Here is a 26339-nt window from a genome sequence, read left to right as displayed (position 1 = left end):
GGTGGGGAGGGATGAATTGTTGTGAAAGATTACATTTCAGTGAAATCAATGCAATAGATTCATCACAATAATCACAATACAATAGTAAACAGATTAGAATCACATTGGCCAGAACTACTGCATGAAGCCAAATCATAATGAATTCATCTGATCTGCCGATTTGATTGAGCACTGTGCTAAAGAGATAATCCATCAATCTCATAACAAAAGTTTAAAAATGTTATGGTCCGGAATAATTGCAATAATCCAAAAATATATATATAAAAGCATTTAAAGGTCCATTCTGCCTATGATTGTAATCTCTATACTACACAATTATGGCTGCTGGTAGCTACATCAACTCTTGGAAGTAAAATATTTTTGGGTTCAGATTTAGATTGTCCACTTTACTCATCTTGGAATAAACCAGAAAATTGATGTTGAAGTACCTGAAAATTAGAGTATTTGGCACATTTTGCCAAACTGAACAAGCCCGAAGAAGGAAATTCCATGGCTTTAAAGTTCCTTCTATTTGCGTGTGTGTGTGTTGGACCAGTTGGTTGTCGACTAAAATGTGACTAGAAAACTAGGAGAGCACAATACTGATACATTAGTGCAAAGTCCCACTGGTGTGAGCAACACCACTAAAGGCAAGAAGGAGCAACATTGAACGCTGGCTAGATATAAACACTTTTCAGAAACTCTGGCTTTTACTTCACAACACCATCAATGGTCTACCCATTTTCCACAGTGGGATACATGAAAATCTTTTTTTTTTTTTTTTTTTTTTTTTTGTAAAAAGGTTACACAGAAGAGCACATGGTAATTGAATGTAGAAGATCTATGACCCAAGGACAATTTTGTGAAGGCACTTTGATTTTAAATTGCAAGTGTACAAAAATCTAAAAACATCCTGGAAACTACATATATATATTATTTCGGGATTTAAATATAAAAAAGGTAATTATATAGTGATTACTGAAAAGAAAGGCCAGATCTGCAATATAAACTAACTAAATCATAAAAACCTGATCTACAGTTCCTCACTTTTTAATTACACAAGATAGAACTTACTTCTAACAAACCAGATTCACAAATATTACTTTTGCTGAGTTTTTAATGAAAACAAGCAAACAAAAAAAAAAACTCCAAATACTGCAAGGAGTTTAAAAACCATGAGTTTTGATTGGAGACGTTCCACTTTGAGAACGCAGCAAAAACTCAGTGAACACACATTTATAAACAGCAGAGAAAGGGATGGCAATCTTATTTGCTTGTACAGGAACATAATTTCATCATTTTTTGTCCATGAAGGTTTTATGCATGTTCTAACATTTCAGCGTAGATTTAATGGGCAAGTTGGATTTTCTCTGTCCAGTTTTGCTTTCTCCAAGATGACAATTTACTGGAGGTTTCCAACAGGTGCTTGGTCCTGCAACTACCATAGAAATGGTTATGTACATTTTGCCTCACCCAAGAAGCATGTTACTGGGCAAGTGAGAATTCACTGCTGAAAGATCATTTTGAAAATATTAAAAAAAAGGGGATTATTCACATGCCATTGTATTGCTTTAGTTATTTTTTTTCTAAGTCCATAGCAAATTTGCTTATTTATTTTCATGCCATTTGCTGTTATTCTCCTGATAGGAGAGCTTTTATCTTCTATTGTGTACAGTTTTTTCCCCACAGAGCTTGGCCACTAGAGCGGCTTTGTATGCTCAGTTGTTACATTCCAGAAGGAGGAGTTAACTCCTAGCATTCTACCCAGCATTGGCAGTTTTCAGAGCAGTTCTAATCTGCTCTCACTTTTGAAAGCAGGGTGCTTGTCACTTATCTCCATATGTAAATCTAGTGATAACAATGTAGACTCTGAACAAGCCCTGACAGACAGTTAATGTGTTCTTGCAGACTAAAGCTACTAAGCAGAACTGTTACTCAAGGAGGAGCACCCACTCCCAAAGCACCCTGGAAGTGATGAGACTGCTGAGCTGCTCGAGACAAGTTGAAAATACCCCTTTAAGTGTGGACCAGTTTTAAATCACTAGTCAATCCAGATGTCTAGAAATAAGCATTGATGAAGATAAGTATTGATGAATCCACAATCATTTTGGAACAGTAAGGAGGCAGAGTGTTTAGTAAAATAAAAAAGATTAAATGGTAGAAAGTGTCACTGGAATGCATAGCACGACAATGGCAGCAAAGACCAGTTTCATGGCAAAACAACTTTAGTTGCCATATCTGCATGATGAAAAGTATTTGGTAAAGACATTTCCAATGCCTTATCTTCTTCCTTCTTACAATGTTGTGCAAATTAGCCAGAAGTTCCTAAGTAGGACATGGAGCTTAGAAGAAAATAGACTAATCTGTATGCAAGGTGCTTGAAGGAATGTCACCATATTGGTTCCCAGAGAAATCCTTCACACATCTATAAAAGTGGATTACGGAGGTGCTCTTATTCGTTGTGCTTCTGTTTTTGAAGGGCTCTTGGCACACACTTATTCCTTAGAAACATGCCTTTGAAAAAGTTGTCACCGATACTGTGCGGTAAGTAAAGTCCAATGAAATACAATAGCCACATCTGTTTGCCAGCATAGTATATCACTTTTGGGTTCTCGGACAGAATGGCATCTGTGATACTATCTAACACAGGACTGAAGTCAGAGCTTGCTGTATGTCTATAACTGAGAAACTTGTTTTGAGTTTCACGGATATATTCTTCTCCATAATCCAGAAGCAATTCACTTGGAAGACCAGCCAGCAGCTTTTTATGCTCATTTTCCCAGTACATTGTTTTGCCATGTGCACCTAGAAACAATTATACAGACAGATGAAGTGGAAAACAATATGCAAGTAAAATAACATGGGTAACATGAGCAATTAAATATATGGTAATATATATATATATATATATATATATATATATATATATATATATATATATATATATATATATATATATATATATATATATATATATATATATATATATATATATATATATATATATATATATATATATATATATATATATATATATATCACAGGAACATCCAGAAGTTACTAGACAAATTCTGGTTTAGCCTTAAGAGCTATCCGGTCCTCTCTAGGCACCTTCCTGATAAACCAAGGGTGGTGTTCAGAAGGGGTAAGAACCTCCGCAATATGGTGGCTCCTAGCAATACGCTATGTGAATCCTCTCCAACCCAATCTACCAGCATGGGCAATTCGATCAGTGGTTGTTTCTCTTGTGGGGTCCCCAAAATGCATGTGTTGCCAGAGCATCTTTAGTGGTTCAAAGACTTTCTCCTCGAATACCACTGGCAAAACATATACCATTAGACAATTTTTAAACTGTCACTCCATGTTCGTGGTATATCTTCTTGAATGTACGTGCGGCCTACAATACATGGGCCGTACAATACAGGCCATGCATGCACGGATGAATAAGCATAGGTCTAATATTCGTAGTGGTTTCCTTCTACATAGCGTTTCTAAACATTTTTCTGTGGCGCATAATAAGGATCCTACGGACTTAAGGCTTAAAATTATTGATCAGATTGCTGAAACCACGACTCACCGCTTGGGTCGTTTAATTAATCGTGAGAGTTATTTGATTTTTAGATTGGGCACCCTGTCCCCCGAGGGCCTTAATTTAACAATTGAGAATGCGATTCATTAACTATTTCTCTCTTGGTTCTTATTCATGCATTACTAGTTTTTATTTATTTATTTTTTTTATTAATTTTATATTTTATTCATAATCCCTGCTTTTAGTACATCATGACATTATTGGGTATACTGTGGCATCTTTTATCCTCTTTTGACCTGCTGATCTAATGTAGTATTTATATTCATATTTATATGATATTCATTTCCTTTACTTACCTTTTTTTTTTTTAACTTCCTGTTTTGTATTTCCTGTGTTGTCATAATTGTTAGTGTCCTTTGATTGGTGCACCTACCCTATATAATGGTTGCTTTCATTTGCTCTCTAATCTACCTGAGGAAGATAGCGTCTGCTATCGAAACGCGTCGTGGCGTTAGAGAGCGTACTAAACAATAAAAAGGTGTGTGTGTTATAACCTAATCCACTGTCTAGTTGTTCTAGCGCTTCACTAACACCGCAGAATTCCTTCTTTCTTGTTTTGCTGAGATGTCAGTTTCTGGGGTGGGGCTGCCCTGTGCTCTCCCCAATAACCCAGCCATCTCCTTACATTGCGCACTGACAGTGCGCTCCCTTGCTGTCTTGTCACTTATCATAGCTGGCGAGAGCACACCGTCACTGTGCATTAAAAATAGTGCACAGCAAGTGCAAACCTACTGAGCATACATCAGACATGCTCAGTAGAGCATGGACTAGCCCAGTCCCTGAAACGGACATCACTGATTACTTCTTGTTTGGGATACTCTAAAAAAACGTCAAATAGATTGTGGGTAAAAAGAAAAAAGAAAGCAGTTCGAGTTGAGAGGAAACAGTATGCAAATTGCCTCTTCAGAGAAAAAGAGGACTTGTACTCTATAGCGCCACCTATTGGAAGCAGCAATCCTACAAGTCACAATCAACCCTTTAACGAGTCGTGCAATATGACTTAGGATAAAAGCCAAATCAGAATCTCAATTTGCAGACACGGTGTTTCGGGCTGTTGGCCCTCGTCAGTGCAAAGTATGAGCTCTGGTTTGGCTAGGTGAGAGGCTCTGGACTGAGGTCTAAGGGGTAACATTTCTCCTTAAGGAGAAACGTTACCCCTGAGGAAACAGTAGGGGGTTTTTAATTTAAGTAAATTAGAAAACTTATAAAACATTAAATAGATAAAGATTTAGGATTAAATCAATGTTAGTTTCGGGACACACTAAGGTTTCCACAAGTGGTCTACAGATTTTCTTTTGTCCCTGTCCTTACGATCAAAGGTTTACTCATGCTTGGGTGAATTCTATCTAAATATTAAGTCTCATTGGGTTGACCCTTTTGAAATGACCCTGTTTGTTGTGTTGCTCGTTATGTAGTTTACCCTATGGCAGTCAAATCATGTTATTGTAGAATATACGAGATGGCCAAATCATCAATTCATATACTAATTGCGTAACCAATTTTACTGCTATTAGATTAACCAGCCCAGCAATGTGGAAAGCAAAATTAGCATCAAATGGTAAAAAAGGTACAACAAATGCTTTTATTGGAAGAACGAAGTTTAAGGACAGAAAACAGTCTGTTCCCATCTACTGCTACCAGTAATAGTGTTACTTTTTTTTTTTATTAAACTGAAGAGATTTTTGTATTTTATTACCCAGACTTAATAACTGAGGACATTTCACCTTATATTGCTTAGTACATCTGTGCTGATCTAGCGGTCTACCAGCCTAATTAAAGTGTCTGGACCATTGTTTATTAAGCATTCAACAAATACACAGATCTCTGAAAACAAAAATAAGGTAGAAAATAAACTACAGGACCCATCACGATGGTACTGTTCACCATCATATAGTCCACATGGTTTATGGTAAACCAAATGTTGACTTCTGAGTACTTGGGGGCATAGGAATTGTTGGAAGGTAGAAAAAAATAAAAAATAAAAGGGCTGAAGTTGTGCAGGTTCATTTAAAAAAAAAAAGGTGGAATAAATTTACAGGAGCAAAATTAAAAGTGAGGGCCAAGTTTAAAAGGCACCCATCATGTCAAAACAATATTAACCTGCAGATATGGGGGTTAATAGTTTTGCAGCTGCTGGGAGGGAATTAACCTTATTCCTCTCAGCAGCCTTCGACTTTCAGTCAGAGGTGCTGTCGGCGCAGCTTCAGTCACCGCTCAGTACATAGTGAGCAGTGTAACCACGTGCCAGCACTGACTGACAGCCAGCTCACCGGCGCAGAACCGGCTGTCAGTCAGTGCCAGGTTACAGCCACCGCTCACTAAATACTGAGTGGTGATTGAAGCCGCGCCTCTGACAAAGTCGGAGGAATAAAGTTAATTTCCTCTTGGTAGCCAGGCTTTCAGTGTGGCGGATCCACAGCTTTAGAACACCATCGCCTCATATCTGAAGGTTAGTTGCATTATTTTTTTCATGGCAGGTTCCCTTTAAAAGGCATTTTCCCATATCACTAGGATATTCCATCACTTTATAATGGATGGGGTCTGGCCTTTAAGACATCCATGAACTGGAGAACAAATGGGTATGTTCCTGAGTTCACCTCCATAGTGTTACCACCCACCAGGCTGTACAGGGAATGGCAACTAGTTATTTTCATTTGGTTAGGGCCTGAATACAGGGATAAACTGTTAAAGGGGTGCTACACCACTAGGTCCTGCAAGGAAGAGAGATGGGAAGAGATATGGGCTTGCGATGAACATTGACTGGCTGCAAATTGGTAGGTATGGTCTGTCGGCTGGGTGGTGTGTAGACAACCAATTTTTAGCATTTCTGCAAGTGTATAAAAAGGAGCTAATGCAGGGTGTCTTTGTCAATTTCCTACCACGCTAGACAAATAAGTGTCTACGTGGCCAAACCAATAGCATAAGAAGAAATTGTCTACTTCTGACATTCAATGCAGTTGTTTCATGGTTTTGAAGTTGTATTTACCATATGAAACCCAATTGTTACATACCTGTTCTGTAGGACCCTGGCTTTATCACACTAACGTTTACTCCCCAGGGCATCAGTTCATGACGGAATGTGTCCATGAGTCGGCTCAGAGCAGCTTTTGAGGAGCCATATGCAGCCAAAAATGGAAATGAGTGGTCACCTAAAAAAGGTACAAGAACATGTTCAGTACATAGGTTATTTGGTGGTAGATGTAACACTTAGTGTCAGAGGTTTAGCTTAATGGGAAAATCTTCTCAAAAAACATTTGGCTGATCTCATACGTAGAGGGGGGGGGGGGGGGGACAAACAAAAACATTAATGTGACGTGTTGTCTCAATTTTCACAAGGATTTCTAGAACAAAGGGCCTATCGCTCCATAAGGAAGGCACGTTTAAAATGATTGAACTCTCCGACAGAACAGAATTAGGAAATGGTCTTCTAAAAGCATTTCGGTCTGTGAAATGACCATCTCTCACTGGTTTAATAAGTTTCTCTTTGTGGAGACCACAATCTAGGCTATGGAGACTTCTGGCAAAGTAATGCCCGCTGGGAAAAGGGTATGAAAATAACCTCTATTAGAGGAAGAAAACTGGCTCTCTGGGGTGTCACCACTTGGAGGAACATGACTCTCGGTCAACCCTTTAGAGTCAAGGCTCCCCAAACACATTAGATAACTGAAACCACCAGATTTTGGTGGGAATGGGTACAATTAATGAGTGTAGGGGCCTCTCATCTGTTCCCTACAGATTATGTTTAAAGGAAGTAGAGGTTTGGTAGGTGGGAATTCAATTACTTGATCCCCTTGTTCAGCGGTGAATTAAGCTGGTGTCTGGCAGCAGCTCTCAAAAGATTACATAAATTCTTGATCGAGCTCAGTGTTTTTTGTATGGGAGAGATTAGATCGCTGCAAGTTGTACAGTGTATGGCTAGTTGAAAGGTTTGACCTTTTTACCTTGTAAAATGACTTGGCATATTTAGACAAAACCAAAAAGGAAAGGATTTCTATCTGCAATACTGAACGTGTCTCTCTGAAATCTCTGCAATATATCAGACATTATATAAAACACACACACACACACACCTTGTGAGTTCTCACCTTTAAGGATCAATACCTTTGGTGAAAATGCTAACTCCCCCTCAACATATCACATGTATATATGCAGGCCGTTTTATTAAAGGTTTGGTTACATGCCATTTCCTTCGACATCAGGAGGGAAGCTACACCCAGTCCAGGACCAAAGGCCCACACCAGTAACATCAACTTTGAATGCATAGTGTTCAGCTACATGGAAAGATTGCATTACACACATTCACAAGTTTATGTAATAAAACTGGGTAGTGTATTAGCCGAATGATGAGATGCCGCCATTGTCTGTACATAATGACAGTGCCAAGTACTGTTCATCTATAAAGGTGGGAGGCCCACTCCTGCACAAAGGCCTACCAGGGGATTCACCTGCTCCCCAGTGGGCCAGTCCAAGCCTGGCGACACCCATAATAAAACATTTACATGTGTAGTCCCCCCTGGGATCGGACATGTGCATGATTGGCTGTTATTGTGCGCCTGTCCTATTCTTTGGAATTGTACATGATACCTGCCATTGTGTATTCCGTAAAGTATCGTGCACATTTGCACAAAATCACATAGTTAGGTCATCATTACTTCAATTCTCCTAATATTGAGCTGCAACAACAAAGCAATTCATCTCCCTTACAATTGCCTGGCTGCCACATCAGCAAAGCCAGGTTGGAGTCCATTAACTATGATCACTGGTTTTATTTCATTGCAACAGTAAATGGCATGAGCCATTATAATATTAAGGTAGAGGAGAAGAAAATGTAACTAAAGTTATCATGATGCCAGCTGCATTGTCAGGAAAACTGAAGTCCAGCTCACATTAGGAGGACTGATAAGGGACACATTATGAACGAGCGGGCAAAGTCTCAGGTTTCCATTAAAAGGTGGTAGTAGTGACTTCATATGGATGGCAAGGATTATAAGGCGCGATGACGAACATTGGCAGGTACCACCCGCCTTCTCTGCCAGAAACTTTTGACCAGATCAAACATTTCAAAGCATAGAGAGATGCAAAGTATCATGGGGAATACCGAACATGTACTGTATGACCTTTAGACAAAGTCAAAAGATTTATATTAAACTAATTTAATACGTTTCATGTAACCATATAGTATGGTCAAAACACAGTTTACATGGAATTATTCTTAAGAAGCAAGGGGCAAGTCTTCTGATAACGTTGGACCAATTTAAAAAATTTAAGATGTAAAACCAAATTAAAGATTTACCCTACTTAAACTCAGAGTGGAAAGTCAAGCGGACCGATCTGCTGTGCTAAGCCCACCATGCATGTTAGATCATTAACTATCACTCAGCTGACAGCCCTCTCGAGTCCCCCCCATACACAGGAACTACTTTGGTAGATAAGCCACTGCAAGATGAGTCTGGCAGCAATTTTCTCCTAGAGAATAAATGGCTAGGTCAAAGGAAATATGGCCAGCCTGATCCTTCTCTCCTCAAACATCAATGGTCAGGGCGGGGACATATTGGAGGGCTCGGCCGACTTTTGTCCAATGTGTATGAGGTCTTTTTTGCTGCCCAACCTGTAGGTCAGAGTAGTGAGGATATAGTTACCGGCAGGGCTGCTAACAGTCACGATCCTTCCTTTAGATGAACGTAGCATGGGTAAGAGAATTTTGGTTATTTCGAGTGTTCCAAAAAAGTTAACTTCCATGCAGCTTCTGTAGGTGGACATAAGCGACAGCTCCGCATCTCCAAAGTGAGCACAATATCCAGCATTATTCACCAGTGCCCACAGTCCTAAAATAGCAAGAAGAAAAAGAAAACAAATCTTAAAATGGCTAAAACCACAAAAGGTTAAAAAGATTAACAAGAAGCCGGCCGCAGTGCCTTTACACCTGCTGGATAGAACTAGAATTTGGAAACCTTCTGGCACTGCCATACAAAGTGATTGAATAGAAAAACTATATTAAGTTATAGTACAAGAAGCGATTAATGAATCATTCTCAGGAGGGAAAAAATGCTGAAAAACAAGTTAGCAGTCCTGTCCTCCGTCTACCTTAAGAAATGTTTACTTCTAACCTAGAATGAGGCACGGATACAAATGTGTAGATCATAATTTTATTAAAAAAAAAATTAAAAAAATAATGATAAGAGTAAAGCCTTTACTGTTAATATAGAGACAATGGACAAATATTTATAATTAAATTGAAGATTTGTTGTTTTCTTGTGTCCCATTAGCTGTAATCACTGAATTTTTAAATTGGAATCTGTGATCAGGTTTTGCCTCCTAGTCTAAGAGCAGTATAATGTAGAGGCAGAGACCCTGATTCCAGGGATGTGTCACTTACTGGGCTGCTTACTATTGTTTTTAAATCAGAAGGATTTTCATTATATGACTAGTAAACCTGCTGTCATGTAGTCCTCCATATTCATGAGCTCTGTATAACCCGCCCACACCACCGGCAGCTTTGTATGTACACTGTGCATTGGCTGCATTCTGCCTATCAGTGGTGTGGGCGTGGTTATACAGAGCTCAGCATTTAGAGAACTGCTAGATCTGCAGCAGATAAAGCAGTCATTTTATAAAAACTACAGCAAGCGACACTGTTTTGGAGTCAGAATCTTCTGCTCCTATTTAATACTGTTCTCAGATGGGGTAGCAAAAAACTGGTGAAACCTTTAACCCCTTTCTGACCCAGGGCGTATTAGTACGTATTTGTGCCCTGGGCCTTATATGTATTAATACGCCCTGGCGATTTCGCCTACACACAAGCGGTGCGGGCGAGATCGCTGCCCTGTGTCAGCTGATTGTCACAGCTGACACCCAGTGCTATGTGCAGGGAGCGGTCCCGCACCGCTCCCTGCACATTAATCCCCAAAATGCTGCGATCGAAATCACCTTCTCAAGCTCCAGCGACAACTCGCCGCTGATGCTTTGTTAAATGCTTACAGGCTGTAGGAGCGATATCAAAACTACAGCACAGCATCGCTTCGGTCAATCACTGAGCTCAGCGGCTCTGCAATATTGTTGACAAGCCTCCGAGTTCAATGACTGGCTGCAGCTGTGATGTGCACTGTTGATGTGATGTCACCACTACAGCCTGTAAACCATCATCATCATGGAACAATTAACCTTGAAAGCTCCTTTATACCTCCCTAATCTACTGTACATACAGCGCTTATGGCTGACGTGTCTACCACATAACAGTAAGAACTTGTACAGGTGAAGGCAAAAAGAAAGTCAACTCCTAATGTTAACATATTGGAAGCAGGAATGGTTGGCAACCATTAACTGGGTCATGGCCTCCAAAGGCTTATTGATGCTGGAAATTGAACCCAAAATGAGAACAAAATTGTTGGGCTGAAAAAATGAATAAATAAAAAAAAAAAAAATAAAAAAATAAAAAAAAATAATAGGAAAACGGTGCCACTATTCAGTGTCGGCACACACAGTGCGGTTTATGGGGTTGTGTACCCGCAGACTGGTTAGACTGCCAATGCCAGCCACTGTCAAAAGTGCCTCCAATGGTGAGGAGAGTACAGAACTGGACTATGGCCAGGTCTGAAAAAGCTAATTATTTTCTCGGCATGTGGACGACTGATTTATTTTCGTTTCTTACCTACAGAAGAAATGGCGCCAGGATGCACTATATGAAAAATGGCAAGTCAGCAAAGGCAGCATGAAGCACTGGGCAATTTTTCTTTCGTCAAGGGACAAGAATTAGAGTTAATGTGGATTTTACTCTACAAAAAGAAAGTCCAGCTCACTCCCCACCAGGTGCTTGGACCACATAGGGAATGTGCAGGAGCAGCAAAAAAGAAATCCAGCACCAACAAATCCTAGATTGGCCTAATGGATTTTATCCACAGATGACAATACAGACAGAACATCCAAGTTCAGCTCAACTTTGATGTGGCCTGTGGTCACAAGTTAGCGGGGGAGTTCCGAGAAAAATAAAAATCTTCCAATCAGAACAAGTTCAGACAGATTCTGAGTCTACTCAATCTGTTACTCTAAAAAGGCGGAGAATTAAATGCAGTAAACTAGTCTTATTTGAAATTTTTAGCTAAACAGGTCTACAGGTACAAGGCCCAAATTGTCACATGCAAGTAGGTGCATATTAATAAGAACATACCAACTTCTTCAGTTTTCTCCCTTATGATTTGAGAAGCTCTCTTTAGGTCCTCAGGTTTGGTTAAGTCCATTTGAATTATGGTTAACCGATCCGAGCATCTCTTTTGCAGATCCTTGGCACCTGGGCTTTGCAGATCCAGCACACTTGCAATCACTTTGAAGCCCATTTGATCCATTTGATGAGCAGCTGCATTTCCAAAACCTGAATCACATCCTGTAAAGAAAAGATAATCTGCATAAGAAACAAAAAGTGTTTTCAGCATTTCATGGTCTAGCAATATATATAGCTACTGGATTTTATTAATATCCTTTCACGCAGATCTATTCTTCAGTTCAAGGGTGACTTTGCACCAAATTGAAGAATGAGAATGAATAATTGTTTGGAATCTTTTTTTTGTCGTTTCTGATGCAAACTGGCTAGATATTAATGATATGGATACATTTTAAATTCCATAACACTGAACCTTAGGATGAGAGAAGTTTGGTTCAGTAGGAACAGCCAAGTTCTTGCAGCCGTATTACTGACACTACAATGTGCATATTATGGCTGTCAGAATTAATCAATTTAAAGAAGTGTTTTTATCCTCTTAATGTATTACGATCATATTATACAGCACCGTGTACTTACAATTGCTCATTTTGCCTTTCTACCCAGCTAATTCTTCTTTTCCATTAGATCACATGATTAAAAACCGACTAGCTGAATCCTTCTAAGCTCTATGTAGAAACAGGAAGTCTCTTGTCCCTGCATTTATCATTCCCCTCTTCAACTCGTGACCCAGCTGCTCCGCTCCTCCCACCTGCCAGGGACTTTGCAGTGGGTAGAATTGTAGTTCTAATGATGACTCATGCAGGGAAAATTGACCTCCTGTTTCTACATAGAGCTTAGAAGGATATAGCTAATCGCTTTTAATCATGTGATGTCAGTCCTAATGGAAAAGAGAAGAATTAGCTGGGTAGAAAGGCAAAATGAGCAATTGTAAGCACACAGTGCCATATAATATGATGATTGAAATGTATTAAGAGGATAAAAACGTGATGGAGGAGTGCTTCTTTAATAGGGTCCTTAATTCAAAGGCAATTAGTCAAAGACACTTTGTTATATACTGCAGTACGGTAGCTCAGTGGTTAGCCTTGCAGCGCTGGAGTCCTGGGTTCAAATCCCACCAAGGACAACATCTGCAAGGAGTTTGTATGTTCTCCCTGTGTTTGCGTGGGTTTCCACCGGGTTCTCTGGTTTCCGCCCACACTCCAAAGACATACTGATGGTGAATTTACGCTGTGAGCCCCAATGGGGACAGTGCCAATGTCTGAAATGCTGTGGAATTAATGACACTATATAAGTGAGTAAATAAATAAATAAATACTGCAATAGAGCCAAGCAAGTCTATTCAAGGCAAATGAAATCTGCCATGAATTTTACAAAAATAAAATTTGCCAGAAACCAGCAAAATGGCAGCCGACCATGACATGCAAGGATAAAAAAAAAAAAAAAAAAAAGCTATGCTTCACGCCGGTTCCCCACCCAGTCTCTCCCTGTGGTTCTGGTGCCATTTCTTCAGGTGTGGTGGTGAATGTTCTCTTCCGCTGCGGACGTTAAAACATGTGTGTTGAGGCACCAAAGACATCCGTCACCACACCTACATCTTTGTGGTGTGGCAGGTAAATGTCAAGGAGAGGTCTGTACAAAATATATATTTTCTTCTCAGAAAAGACCCCTGAGCATAATAAAACACATTCGATTTGCATCAAAATTTTAAGTGAATCAAACTTATCCAAATTTGAGCCATTAACCAATTTCAAAGATTCCACTGATTGGCTCATCACCATTTAGCAATACATAACAAGGTACAAAACCAGTGTTACGAAACATGACTAAGTGCCAAACCGGTGGAGGACTTTTCAGGGACCCATGGTTCCAAACTAGTCTATGTCCAAAGATATTGTTCAATAATTTCTAAATTGGAAATTTGTTGGGTTAGAGATTTGCAACTTGTATTTGATCATAATGCCTGGTCATTACCGCAAGTATTTTATATGTTCATGGTAGTAGAAAGTATCCAAGATTGAAAGAAAAAGGAGGAGATGTTCGGCACTTCCATCCGGTTGGGGGTGAATATAACAAGCTTTATTTATAAAATAACCTTCACCGGATGGAAGTGCCGAACATCTTTATTTTTTCGGTTAGTGCTGTGCTCCACCAGCTGATCCTGGCCCTCACCGGCTAGAGCATTCCCGGCTTTCTCAGACAAGCCGGCGGTGAACTCCTTTCCGCTTTTGTTTTTATCCAAGATCGAGGCCAGGGTTTCTCCGGAAACCTGCAGTACATGGAGATTAGCGGAATCCCTGCACATTCTGTTAATATCCAGCATCAATTATGATCAGACAGTAAAGCGGTTTCCCTTGAACAGATAAGGTTTCATGTGTAGACCTCAAGGTCTTATGTAATCCATTTACATAGCAAGTCCTAATGGAAGCAAGTAACCGCATAAAGGACATATTTTATTTACTTTCTTAGAAAAGACAGTGCATCCAGACCCTGGGGGAAGTCGTAACATAACAGTCACAGTTAGCTTAGTTATGCAATGGTTGGATCTTGAACATACCAGTTAAGTGATTTGGCCTCTGTAGAAGAAAGGTAAATGAAAGCAATACATTGTAATTCTATTCTAATGGAGAATTAAAGGAATTTAAGATTTTGTTTTTATTTTAGCCAACCCTTTTCCTTGGGCTGTTTCTGCTGATGCAAGGTGAATAGAGCATATGGCAATACCAATGATTAAGTTGGTTCGATCTACAAAAGGGGGAAAAAAAAAAAGATTTTTTTTTTCTTCACTATGTTATACAAACTTAACAGATTACAGAAATTTGGCTTAATTGAACAAACTGGTTGTGCTCTATAGTGGTAGCTCCAAGGTATTTTTGGATGGCATTGATGCTATTAAGGCAATGTGGACATGCTGTGAGTAACCAGGAAACTTTAAAATCCTGGAGTTGGCATTTGGGGGAAAAACTATTTAGCTGATAAAGATAGGAGAGCACCCCTCACTTAGAAGTTGGGGAAAGAAACTTTTTTCCAACAGTACAAATGAGGACTTAGTTTTCAGTCCGGTTTTACATGCATAACATTCATGCTCAGACTGCAGGTCTCCTGACCAGAACTGATCAGCTGCATTTATCCATATGGGGCTGTTGAGTATGGATCATTAAATCTGCAACCTGTCCGGACATAGACATGTGAAACTGGCCCATGTATGTGACGCGCCCCCTGGGCCGTGTGTGGGGGAATACCCGGAGCAGAGTCTCTGTGTAATGCTGGGGGTTGTAGTCTCCGTGGCGGCGACCCGGTCCCGTGGCTCAGGGTGGTCAAACAGTGGCAGATCTGTTTATTTGTTTTTTGATGTTTAAATGTCCGACTACGCCACCCGTGGATTGCGGTCACTGAGAACCGCCGCTGCGGGGCAGACCGCTGAGGCTGATGTTGTGTGCGCAGCAGAGGGTAGTATAACTCCCCACAGGAGGAGTATAGCCTCAGGGCAGTGAGTGCAGATGGTGGGGGTAATGGTGCGCAGGAGCAACAGTAATGACTCAGTCCAGTGATGCAGTCCAGGGTCTTTACTCACAGTTTTATACTCCAAGCCACTCCTGCAGGTAATGGCTGCCCACGTCGTACTGTGCTCACCAGGTGAGGGGCTCGGCCAACTCCCAGGTACCTTTGGAATGCTTTTCAGGACCCCCCTCGTGTGTCCTTTCTCTGGCCCGTCGTACCCCACAATTGACCACGTTTCTGTCCAGCTGCCTCGGGTCTTGGCGGGCAAACGTATGTTCCGTTTCCCTGGGCCCTATATGGTGCCTTCCTAACGGGTGTAGTGAGGGGCCGTAACACGAGCAATGCCACGGCCTCCGGTTACTAGCTGAGGGTAGTTGCTCTCCTCCACTAGATGAGCTCTCTCTCTCCCTCTCCAAGATGGTGCCCACCTTATATATTCCTACTTTTCAGTGCACCCAGAATCTACTCTCCCCACCCACACACTACCGGGTTCCCCCTTTCTAGGTGTTTCCCCCCCCCCCCCCACTCCAGCCAGGGACAGGGGCAGTTGTGCTCACTCTTGGGAGCATTGCCGCCCTGCCCCCCAGAAATGTGGTGTAGTGCATGTGGGTGTTAGGGTCCTGAGCCACACTCTATCCTTACCTGGAAGTGAGATATCACACCTCTGGGTGAGATGCAATACCTCTGTAGCGACCGAACCCTCGGGGCGCTACATATGGACCACTAACATTCAGTGTTTAACTCTTGCCAAATCACCCCCAGCCACGTCCATCATCACGTAACACTTGGCAGAGCATACATGTGTCATCTTTGAGTAGATTGGAGAAAGCATCCATCACATTCCTGCTGCATTTCATCTTCCTTGAGTACAAAAGAATTGGACATAATTTGAAAAAAGAACAGTTGCAGAAACAAGGCTTTACACTGGACTGTTTAGGTCTCGATTTCCTGGTTTAAATAGAGTCTAGAGCAACCATTTTGTCCAGACAGAAAATAGAACAAATTGCATTCTAGAAAAAAAAAAAAGTGGTCAGATCTAGCACCTGTTCACATTAGATGGTTGTTGGCCAAACGATGCTTCGCTAGCAGGCATCTTGGCAGTCTGTTCTATACACAGGAGCACGCATTGGGCCCATGGCAACTCTCTCATAGAAAGCACAAGGTATAACAGATCTCTAGAGGCAGCTTTTCTCTGGGAGATCAAAGTAAAAATCGGCAGCCGAAATATGTTCATCGGGAATGTCCTCTCCCCTGGCAATCAGTCGGCCGGTGCCCCCATACACATTGGAGCATCATCATTAGTCTAATGTTTATAGGGGGCTTAAGGGTTTCTGATACCATAGGATTAGACAACACCTCATTTAAACAATGCAAAAGAGACAAGAACACAGATAATGGCCTCTGTTCACATAATCCTGATAAAAAGTCTGCAGTATCTCCTGAAATCCATGCCACCGTACAGTTCAGAGCGGCATATGCTTGTCCTTTACCAAAAAAAAAAAAAAAAGAAAAAAGTATATAGGAAAGCAAATTAAAAAGGTCTGCTGGCAGATACAAGCATGACACAAGGTCACTTTTTTGGTCTCCAATGGGCGAATGGCCGCTTTTGGCTACTCAGTGCATAAGCCAGGAGTTCTCTCACGTATATACTGAACATGTGAGGTGGACAGAGGCCACAAATCTTATTCCGCCAGGGTTTTTTTTTAATTGTGGGCTGATTTAAATTAGTTTACCGTAAACTGGGGGCAAAGCAATTTTAATTGGTTTATTTCTACACCCTCCTTTATGTATATTTAATAGTTAAAGTTTTAGGTCCTGTGCATGTAAAGATTTTTTTTTTAAACTTTCTGTCATCATGAATAGAAAGCACAACATACAAAATGTGCATGAAGGTTATATGAAATTTTAGCTATAAAAAAGTGCAGCTTCAGCAAGATATAACCATGGATTTTCTCAACAAGTCAACACATGAGCTCTAATAAAGCAATATAATGCAGACGTCATGATGAAAAGGGGAATGAACTTCTTGAATAGTGTCTATTGTAGACTCGTAAATGAACGACTTCAGTGATACAGCTGCAGCGATAAACAGGGGTAGGGCACGTAGTTTTGATACTAGGAAGACATTTGTTTGTCCAAAAGCCAATTACGTACGGATGGAAATACACTTTATATATATATGGATCACAAGATATGTCAGAACAGCATGTATCCGTTTAAAAAGTTACATATTTCACCTATAAAAATGTATATATATATATATATATTATATATACACACTGACTTTAAGCAACTCCCCCCCCCCCCCCCTAACTATTTTAATAGAAAAGGTTTTTCTCTTTTGGCTTTAAAGTCATTACAAAGCTTATTTTGTCAGTTGAATTAGAAATGGTTATTAGAAACTATGTTCTTTCATGGATAAGGTAAAATGTATGACTAAAGGGAAAGAGTTGACCGAATGTACTGTATCAGTGACTTTAAAGAGGTTTTCCCCATGAACAAAAAAGTTAAATTTTATTCACTAGATCTTGTAATGAAAATAAGGTCCACAATAGGAACTGGTTAGTTGGAAAACCCCTTTAAATGCAAAAAACACACCTTAGAGGGTTTAATATTGTATTTTACATGGATTTATTCAGTGCACCCCTGGGTATGTTGACAATCCATCTGGAAATAGTTTGATAGAGATTTGGTGGCATCATGTTTCTACTAAGATGCTAGAAAAACAAAACAACCCCAAAAAAAAACAAACAAAAAAAAAAAAACAGTGGATGGAACTGATGCAGATTCAGGTTGCCCGTGATCCAAGCAGTCAGAGCTATCCCTTTCATATGCCACCAATTGAATTAGGTCGTCATCTTCCTCTAGAAAAGGCCTTTTAAAATGTTAGAAAGTCTGATTTGTAGATTTTCCACAGCTGTGTAATGCCAATCACATTTATTCATTTATATGGCGCCATTAATTCCACAGAGCTTTACAGACATTATGGGCACTGTCCCCATTGGGGCTCACAATCTACATTCCCTATCAGTAGGTCTTTGGAGTGTGGGAGGAAACCCGCACAAATCTGCTCCTCTTTGAATATGATCAGATCTTAGACACTTCAGGAGAGCAGTACATACAGCTCAGCTGTGCAGGGGCTAAGAACCCCCATAAATCTGAGCATATATCACATACTGGATAGATTTCTAAAATCATATCGTTTAGAATAGCTTTAAAAAGGGAAACTGTCATTAGGTTTTTGCCACCAGATACGAGAGCAGCATTATGTAGAACCTGATTCTAGAGATGTGTCACTTACTGGGCTGCATGTTGTCATTCATATTCATGCGCTCTTATAACCCTGTTTCCACCATTGATTGCATATGCACAGTGTACACAGAAAGCTGCCAATCAGTGGTATAGGTGGGGTCATACAGGGCTCAGCTATAGAGAACTGCAGCAGATAAAAGCTATCAAAGCAGTCCAGTAAGTTACATTGCTGGAATCAGGGTCTCTGCCCCTACATCATGTGGCTTTCAGATTGGAGGGGGTGGGGGGAATGGCAAAAAAAAACAAAAAAAAAAAAAAAAAAAAACAAACAAACCACACACCACCCACACACACACACAAACCACCAACATTTATATGATTCTCTTTAAATTCAAGGACAGGCTTATGAAGAGGAAGTAAAGAGTTGTGGAGAAACATCGGTAGTCCTGTACGGCCTGGAAAGTGCAGTGTGTTGTGTTCTCCAAGACGACAAGTTTATTGTAGGGCTCGGATGCGGTTTAATAAGCTTCATAACATAGGTAAAGATTAACTGACCTGTGCTGAGTGGCACGTGCAGGACAAATTTACCTTTCTCTTGACAAAACCAGGAAGATTTGACATTAAAGAGAAAACCCAGGAGCTAGGTTGGCCCACAAACTACCACCATCAGTACCTGACTGATGTAGCTACTGGGGCGAAGGGGAGGTAAAGGTGGAAAATACAGGAAATATAAAAGGACTCCACTAGAAAAAAATGTCTGCTGTAAGTCACTATCTGTAACATCTTACATGTTCTGCAGGACTGATATCTACCACTACGGTCACAATATAGCAATAATATTAGTGTTCATCTTTGTATAGAGATTTTTATTGTTTTTTAAGTAACAGCGTGGTCATCTGCTGAGGTTCTCCTACATCAACTATTAGGGTGTGCCACCATATTTTTAACCAGGGTTACTCTAGTTAATAAGCTTCTCTAATCTATCTTGCTAGGCTACCTTTTGTGACCTTAAACCCCTTTCTAGGGCCCTGGAAGGAGGCAAATGATGACTGGAGGAAGAGCCACTTTCTTCTTGTTGACATACAGTATACTCAACTAGGGTCTTCCTGATAGGGTCTAGTTTGCAGAACTTTTCTTCCTTTGGGTTCTTAGGAGTCAGGAAATTGTGCTTCCCTCCTTTCGTGATAATCCTATGAAACCCCATGGCTACTTTTGGAAGATAGGCCAGATCTGGTTTTAATACAATTTGGTCCTCAAAATCCTTAGTATATGAGGGGTTAATTGATAAGCCCTGGATGTCACCAACTCCACGGAATGAGGTCAGTGCTACCAGAATTCTTGCTCTTAAAAAAGTGGTGGGATTTTTGACGGATAACTCCCGCAATGACTCAAAAGGGTCATTTGGTCAATGCCTCCAATATCAAGTTGAGATCCCAGGGAGGAATTCTTAGATTAGGGACCAATCTAGACTGATCACAGGACTTAATGAATCTAGTTATCCATCCATTAGCTGTTTGGTTACAATAATACAAAGCCCTTAGGGCTGATATCTGAACGTTAAGGGTGCTGGTAGACATCCCTAGCTCTAGCCTTTTCTGGAGAAATTACAAGACAGATTTTATTGGGACTTCTCCAACCATTTTTTCTCCTGAACTGGCCAACATTTTTTTTTCCAAAGTCCTGCCCTACATCCTTGTTGTTACTGGCTTTCTACTGTTAAGTAGAGTGGATACTAAGCCTGAGGAAAACCCTTTCTGCATTAATAGCAACCCCTCAAATCCCAGGCTGAGGATGATGGATCGGACCTTGAGTAAGCAGATTCGGGATCTCTGGCAAGAGCCAAGGATCAGAAATGGACATTCGCCTCAGCCAGTAAAATAGCCCCATTTTGGCCCAAAAGACCATCAGGATTATTCTCGCACAATCCTCCCCGATTTTCAGCAGCACTGCCAGAATCATTACTACTGGAGGGAATGCATATGTAAGCAGGTTACAACAGCGGTACTGAACCAATACTATTTGACAAACACAAAAAAAGTATATTATATATGCATACAAAACGTAAGCGCTATATTGCCAGTAACAGTAACATGGTCAATACGGTATTATGACAGCAATAATACGAAGTACTATAACTATGCAACATTCTATTACATACACTGTTCTTGTCATCTAGCAGTTAAACAACTCAATTCCTTTATGTCTCAACTTCACAGACATGACTTAGTACTAGGCCTGTCCCTGGAGTAGCTTCTATAAACATCTGGTAGTTACACTGGCCCTTGCGGGGGTCACCGGTATTCCCTGCTAGGCCGCAAATCCTAGATATGAGAGTCAGTGGGTATACAATGTGCTCGTGGCACTGGCCTTCTCCGTTCCCTGAAGCATGGCCCCAGCCCACACTATGTACCGTACGTCTACACTGAAAATAATGGCCCACAGCAACGGTCCTCTGCTACAGCCGGATAGTCTCCAGAGCCTGGTTCGGAACTGGTCACGGTCTTCTACTGGCTCTGCTTATGATTCTTCACAGGCCCTTACCAGTATCTGACTGCTCTTGGACCCTCCTGTTACAGCCACTATCGCATGCCCACCTAACAGCCGCACGACCTGTCCTGGTCCATGTTCTGGCGCCAACGGCCTCTAAGCCAGGTCTTTTATAATTAGAAACTGACACAGGTGTCACCTGACCTGGTGACATATTTAATCTCCTCCTCTGGGAACATAGGAACCTACTATTATCATTCTCTTTACTTTCATCTTTGACCAGCAGATAGCGGTGTTCACTTACAATTACTCAGCTGAGGGTGGTGGGGGCATCCTTTTATTTCAGTAGGTTTCTGGTCCTTGATGGGCTAATCCCTCTCAGGTGTGCAGTGATGGGTGAAAGTGAAAAAAAAAAAAAATCTTATTGGTAAACTGAATTATCTTTAAAAAGGAGGTGACAAAGTGAGTTTCTAAATAAGTGGTGGTCAAAGTCCAAACCATGTATTCTGTCACTGATTAATAAGCTGGAACATTACTGGATAGGCATGATGAGGATGTCCGAAAACATCTACAGAAACAATTCAAGATGTGAAACAGCGATTTCTGGCATCCCCACGTAAATCAAGAGAAACTTAAAATGAGTTATTGTCAGTGGTTCCAGACCTTAATTGCTGGGGAAACAAAAAAGTTAGACTAAGTGGTTTCACCTACGTGGCTCCGTCAATTTGCAAAATACCCGTATTTGGGCAGCTGACAACGTGCACGTGCTTCACAAGATGCAGCTTCATCCTGAAGAATAGCAATCTACAAGAGACTGGCCACTAAAATCACCCGATCTAACACCACCGTATTTTTACCTTTGGGGCCATGTGAAAGAACATACAGTGGGAAATTCAGGCTGACCCCACACGTCCTGCAGAATACAGTCAATATGGATCAGTGCAAGCAGGCGTGCTTGGATGCTAACGGTGGACATTTTCAGCACTTGCTTTAAAACATCAGTTTCTCATGAACCAAGGAATGTACAGTCCAAATTTCAGTATGATTGATATTCCTGTAACTTCTAAAAGACTATTTCCGGGTAAAGTAGCAAGTGAATCTCCCTGTAGTTGTTTCAGCTGGTTTAAGGCGGTGTGCCCACGATGCGTTTAAGCGTTTCTGCAGCGGCAAAAACGCTTTAAAAAAAACAAAAAAAAAAACAACGCATGGTAGAAGGCCTGCCATGTTCCCCAATGATAATCCCCATGTGCTGTGCACATGCTGCAGAAATTTCCGCTGCGGATTATCATTGCGGAAAAAAAAACGCAGCACTACCAATTATTTTGCGGAAGTGCTGCGTTTTCGCCATTGACTTGCATTGGAACGCATGGATTACGCATCACTGCATATGTAGATGCACATTGGAATGCGCAGATGGTACCCAGGTGTGGAGGAAAGGAGACTCTCCTCCGGACCCGGGTACCATAGAAATTGTAAAGAAATAAAATAAAAAATAATTATACTTACCTTCTGACGACCCCCGATGCGCTCGTCCTCCCATGGCGGCAAATCGCGATGGACTGAAGGACCTGCGCTGATGTCATAGTCATGTGACGGGTCATGCGATGCTGATGTCGGCAGGTCCTTCAGTGTATCGCGATCTGCTGGCAGTCAGCACCGAGCGAAGCAAGACTGCGGGGGCCATCGGAATGCAAGTATAGATTTATTTTTTTTACATTCTCTCGGGTCACACTATATAAATCCATGCCGTTTGCATGGATTTATATAGTGTGACCAAGTTGTCAAACACTTTCCAAGTGATGCTAAAATCGCTTGACAACCCACATGCGGAAATGCAAGTGAAGAACGCTTCACATCCGCATGTCCCTGGCAGGAAAAACGCAAGTACAATCCGCATGTACAATCCGCATGTACAATCCGCATGTACAATCCGCATGTACAATCCGCATGTACAATCCGCATGCATTTTTTCTGCCAGCGGAGATGCAGAAACGCTCAGGAAAAATCCGGAGCATTTCTGCATCGTGGGCACATAGCCTAAGTGTTTATTTTTATAGGGGGGGTCTTTAGAATAACTGTTCTGCAAACAGCCATGTTAAAGGTCTGCTCACTTTAGAACTGGGAGCCTCACCATAAAGGCAGAGGGAAAGCTCACATCATCAGGAGCCCAAAGTCTATGTGCCCACGATGAGCTCTTGGCAAGTTTGATGCGGCAGATTTTTGTCCCCCATTAAGTAAAATAGGCTAAAAAAATATTCATCTTGGAAATGTAGTCTTAAGGTCCATGAGCTACAGAGATACGAGGTCATAAACTAAAGGCTGCATTACATCCACTAGATTAAGCAGATGACATTGGGTAAGTGGCCCATTCTTGTGCAGACCACTAGAGGTGATGCTGAACACTTCTAACAGTTACAATAGGCAGCTGCAAAATACAACAGTAACCGTATAGTGTGCCAGCAGTGTGTTCTCTGAGCCCACCCATCAAGTCCTTACTTTCCCCTGATCCATATCACTCAATGTTTTATCAATCATTCAGGCCATCAATGCTTATTGATTCAGACCATCATTCTTCCAAAAATAAAAGTAGCAGCATTAAAGTGAGCCGGACAGCAGGATTAACTCCTAGAAGTTTGGTGCTACTGACGCGCCCCCTGGGCCAGTGCTGCAGTGCGGCGCACGTGTGCGCGGGGGAATACCCGGAGCCGGATCCGATGGGGGTAGTAGTCTCCGAGTGGCGGGGACCCGGTCCGTGCCCAGGGTGTCAAACTAAATGGCAGTAGATGTTGTTTAAGTGTCGACTACGCCACCCGTTGATTTGCGGCCGCAAGGCCGCCGCTGCAGAACAGTCCGGTGGTATGTGTGCAGCAATGGTGGTATAACCCCCAACGGGAGAGGTATGGCCTCAGGGCAGCTGGTGCGGGTGAAGGGAGTGATAGAAAGGGCGTCCCGGTACCTTTAGTGCTGGTAGTACGATGGAACACAGAGACTGATGGCAGTTTTCAATGCTTTACTCACAGATGTTATCAGTGTCAGTCCTGCAGGTGATGACGACCCGAGCCGTGCTGCATCCACCAGGTACGGGGCTCGACCAACCCCCAGGCAGTTCCAGAGTGTGACCTTGAACTCCTTTCTCCGTTCCTTTCTCTGGCCGTCCCCACTAGGGACCCACCCATGTCCAGCTTCCTCGGGCCTTCTGGTGGCGAAACCCATCTCCGGTTTCCCTGACCCTATGTGGCGTGCCTTCGTGGTGAGTGTAGTGAGTGGTCGCGCCAAGACGTGGCCACGACCTCCGGTTCCTGGCTGAGGATAAGTGGCCTCCACCAGTTCGGGATCCGGTACCCTGATCTGCCAACCCTTCACCCGTTTTAGCTCACTCGTGGGATCTCAGGGTTCCCTCTTCCTTCATGTCTCTGGGCCTTTCTCCAGGTTCCATTCCTTCCTTGTTCCTTGTTCCTTTCCTCTTGTCTTTCTCCCTCCTGCTCCCTTCAGGAGCAGCACCCAGACAGGGCTGCTGCTCCCTGTCACTACTCTTCTCCTCTTCTTCTGTCTGACTGAACTACTCCTAAGATGGTGCCCACCTTTTATACTCCCTCTGACACCCGAGCCCAGGTGACTAGCCACCAATGGGCTCCTTCCTATGCCCAGAGTCCCTCCCCTCTCTGCTCCTGCACCACTGGGATATTCCTCCCCCCCTCCCACTCCAGCCAGGGACAGACACTGTCGTACCTGCACATCTATCTGGTGGGAGTACCGTTGATCTGTCCCCCGGAAATGGGATGTATGTGGTGCATGCAGCTAACAGAGTTCCAGTCCACACTCCATCCTTACCCGGGAGTGGAATACCACACCTCTGGTTCGAGGTGCAATACCCCTGTAGCAGCCGAGCCCTCGGGGTGCTACACTACTACTCTCTTCAATGCGGTGTGCCTAAATGTTACATGTGGACACACACACACACACACACACACACTTGTCAGGGAAATGAAGCACCCATATCAGCTTCTAGAGTAGAATGTACTGCATGAAGAATGAACTTTTCAGGGTGCGTTTAATGGGCCTGACAGCACTTTGTTATCTTGATTTATTGATCACACACCCTTGGGTCCTAAGACATTAGTCTTTCTTAATGGACTTCCTATAAGGTTTGGTCTTTGAGTGTAAAAGATTAAAAGTTGACTTGGGAGCCCACTGGGGACAGCAACCGCTCTGGGAATAAATTCAGAAAAGTTGCCATATAACTCCCTAACAGAAACAAGACGACAGTACTATCTGTGCCCATGTATTTCAGTAGTTAACTGATGTCGCATTCGCCTACTGGCCCAAACAGAAGTGATGAAAGACAACTTTAAAGAGAATCAGTCACCAGGTACACGCTACTCAATCTCAGGGCAGCATGAAACTGGGTAAGGAATTCGGATTCCAGAGCAGCGTCACTTTCCTAACCGCTTGCTGTAGTTTTGATAGTTTTATTAGCTAGGCTCTCAATGATAGTCTCTATATAACCCTGCACCATAGATAGAAAGCCAAATGTCAATGGTGGGGGTTGGTATAGCCAGAGCTTATGAGTATCAAGGACTACATATCAGGAGCCCATCATTGAGAGCACTAGCAGAGCAAGCAGGGATTTTAAAATCAGAACTACAGCAAAAAGCTCAGCGAGTGAGCCAGCATTGGACTCAAGGTTTCTGCCCATACTATGTGGTTCTTAGATAGGGCAGCATAATCCTGGTGACAGATCTCATTAAGGTTTACATAGACAGGCAGATTGCTGCCCATAAAATGTGTGCAGATCACCCATATACAAATTGATAGACACTTGTTTGCTTAACCCCTTTGCACATATGGACGTAACCGCATGTCTCTGGGGCGGAGCTCCCTCCACATACGGTTGATACTGGCAATATTAAAAAGCCGACATCTGTCTCCAACAGGAACAAAGTTCTGGCTGTGGCTAATAACACATCTAGTACTGCTGTGTTCATAGAAGTCTGATCTGATGCTGCAAGAATTATTTTTTTATTTTTTTAAATATATAAATACAAATTTATACACACATCTAAATGAATTCATCAATCTCGATACAACTCTGTTGAGTAGATTATAATACACTGCTCCAAAAAATAAAGGGAACACTCAAATAACACATCCTAGATATGAATGAATGAAATATTCTCATTGAATACTTCGTTCTGTACAAAGTTGAATGTGCTGACAACAAAATCACAAAAACCAATGGAAATCAAATTTATTAACAAATGGAGGCCTGGATTTGGAGTCACCCCCAAATTAAAGTGGAAAAACACACTACAGCCTGAT

At 41.8% G+C, this 26339-nt stretch overlaps 1 protein-coding gene across 1 annotated transcript in view; it reads right to left on the bottom strand.

Annotated features, from left to right (window-relative positions):
- Nucleotides 1-837: 837 nt before the first annotated feature.
- The window catches only part of HSD11B2 (hydroxysteroid 11-beta dehydrogenase 2), a 46608-nt gene continuing 21106 nt past the window's right edge, over nt 838-26339 (bottom strand). The window contains exons 2-5 of the mRNA XM_073659325.1: nt 11733-11945; nt 9208-9393; nt 6580-6717; nt 838-2784 (exon numbers count right to left, since the gene is read on the bottom strand). Coding sequence (XP_073515426.1) covers nt 2432-2784; nt 6580-6717; nt 9208-9393; nt 11733-11945 — 890 coding nt within the window. The 3' untranslated portion in view covers nt 838-2431. The remainder of the gene's footprint in view (nt 2785-6579; nt 6718-9207; nt 9394-11732; nt 11946-26339) is intronic.

This window comes from Phyllobates terribilis, unplaced genomic scaffold, assembly GCF_046119375.1.
Source record: "Phyllobates terribilis strain yellow unplaced genomic scaffold, ASM4611937v1 Scaffold_13__5_contigs__length_258822181, whole genome shotgun sequence".
Lineage (NCBI taxonomy): Eukaryota > Metazoa > Chordata > Amphibia > Anura > Dendrobatidae > Phyllobates > Phyllobates terribilis.
Note: the sequence above shows the minus strand (reverse complement) of the source record. Positions and strands in the feature narration are given on the sequence as shown.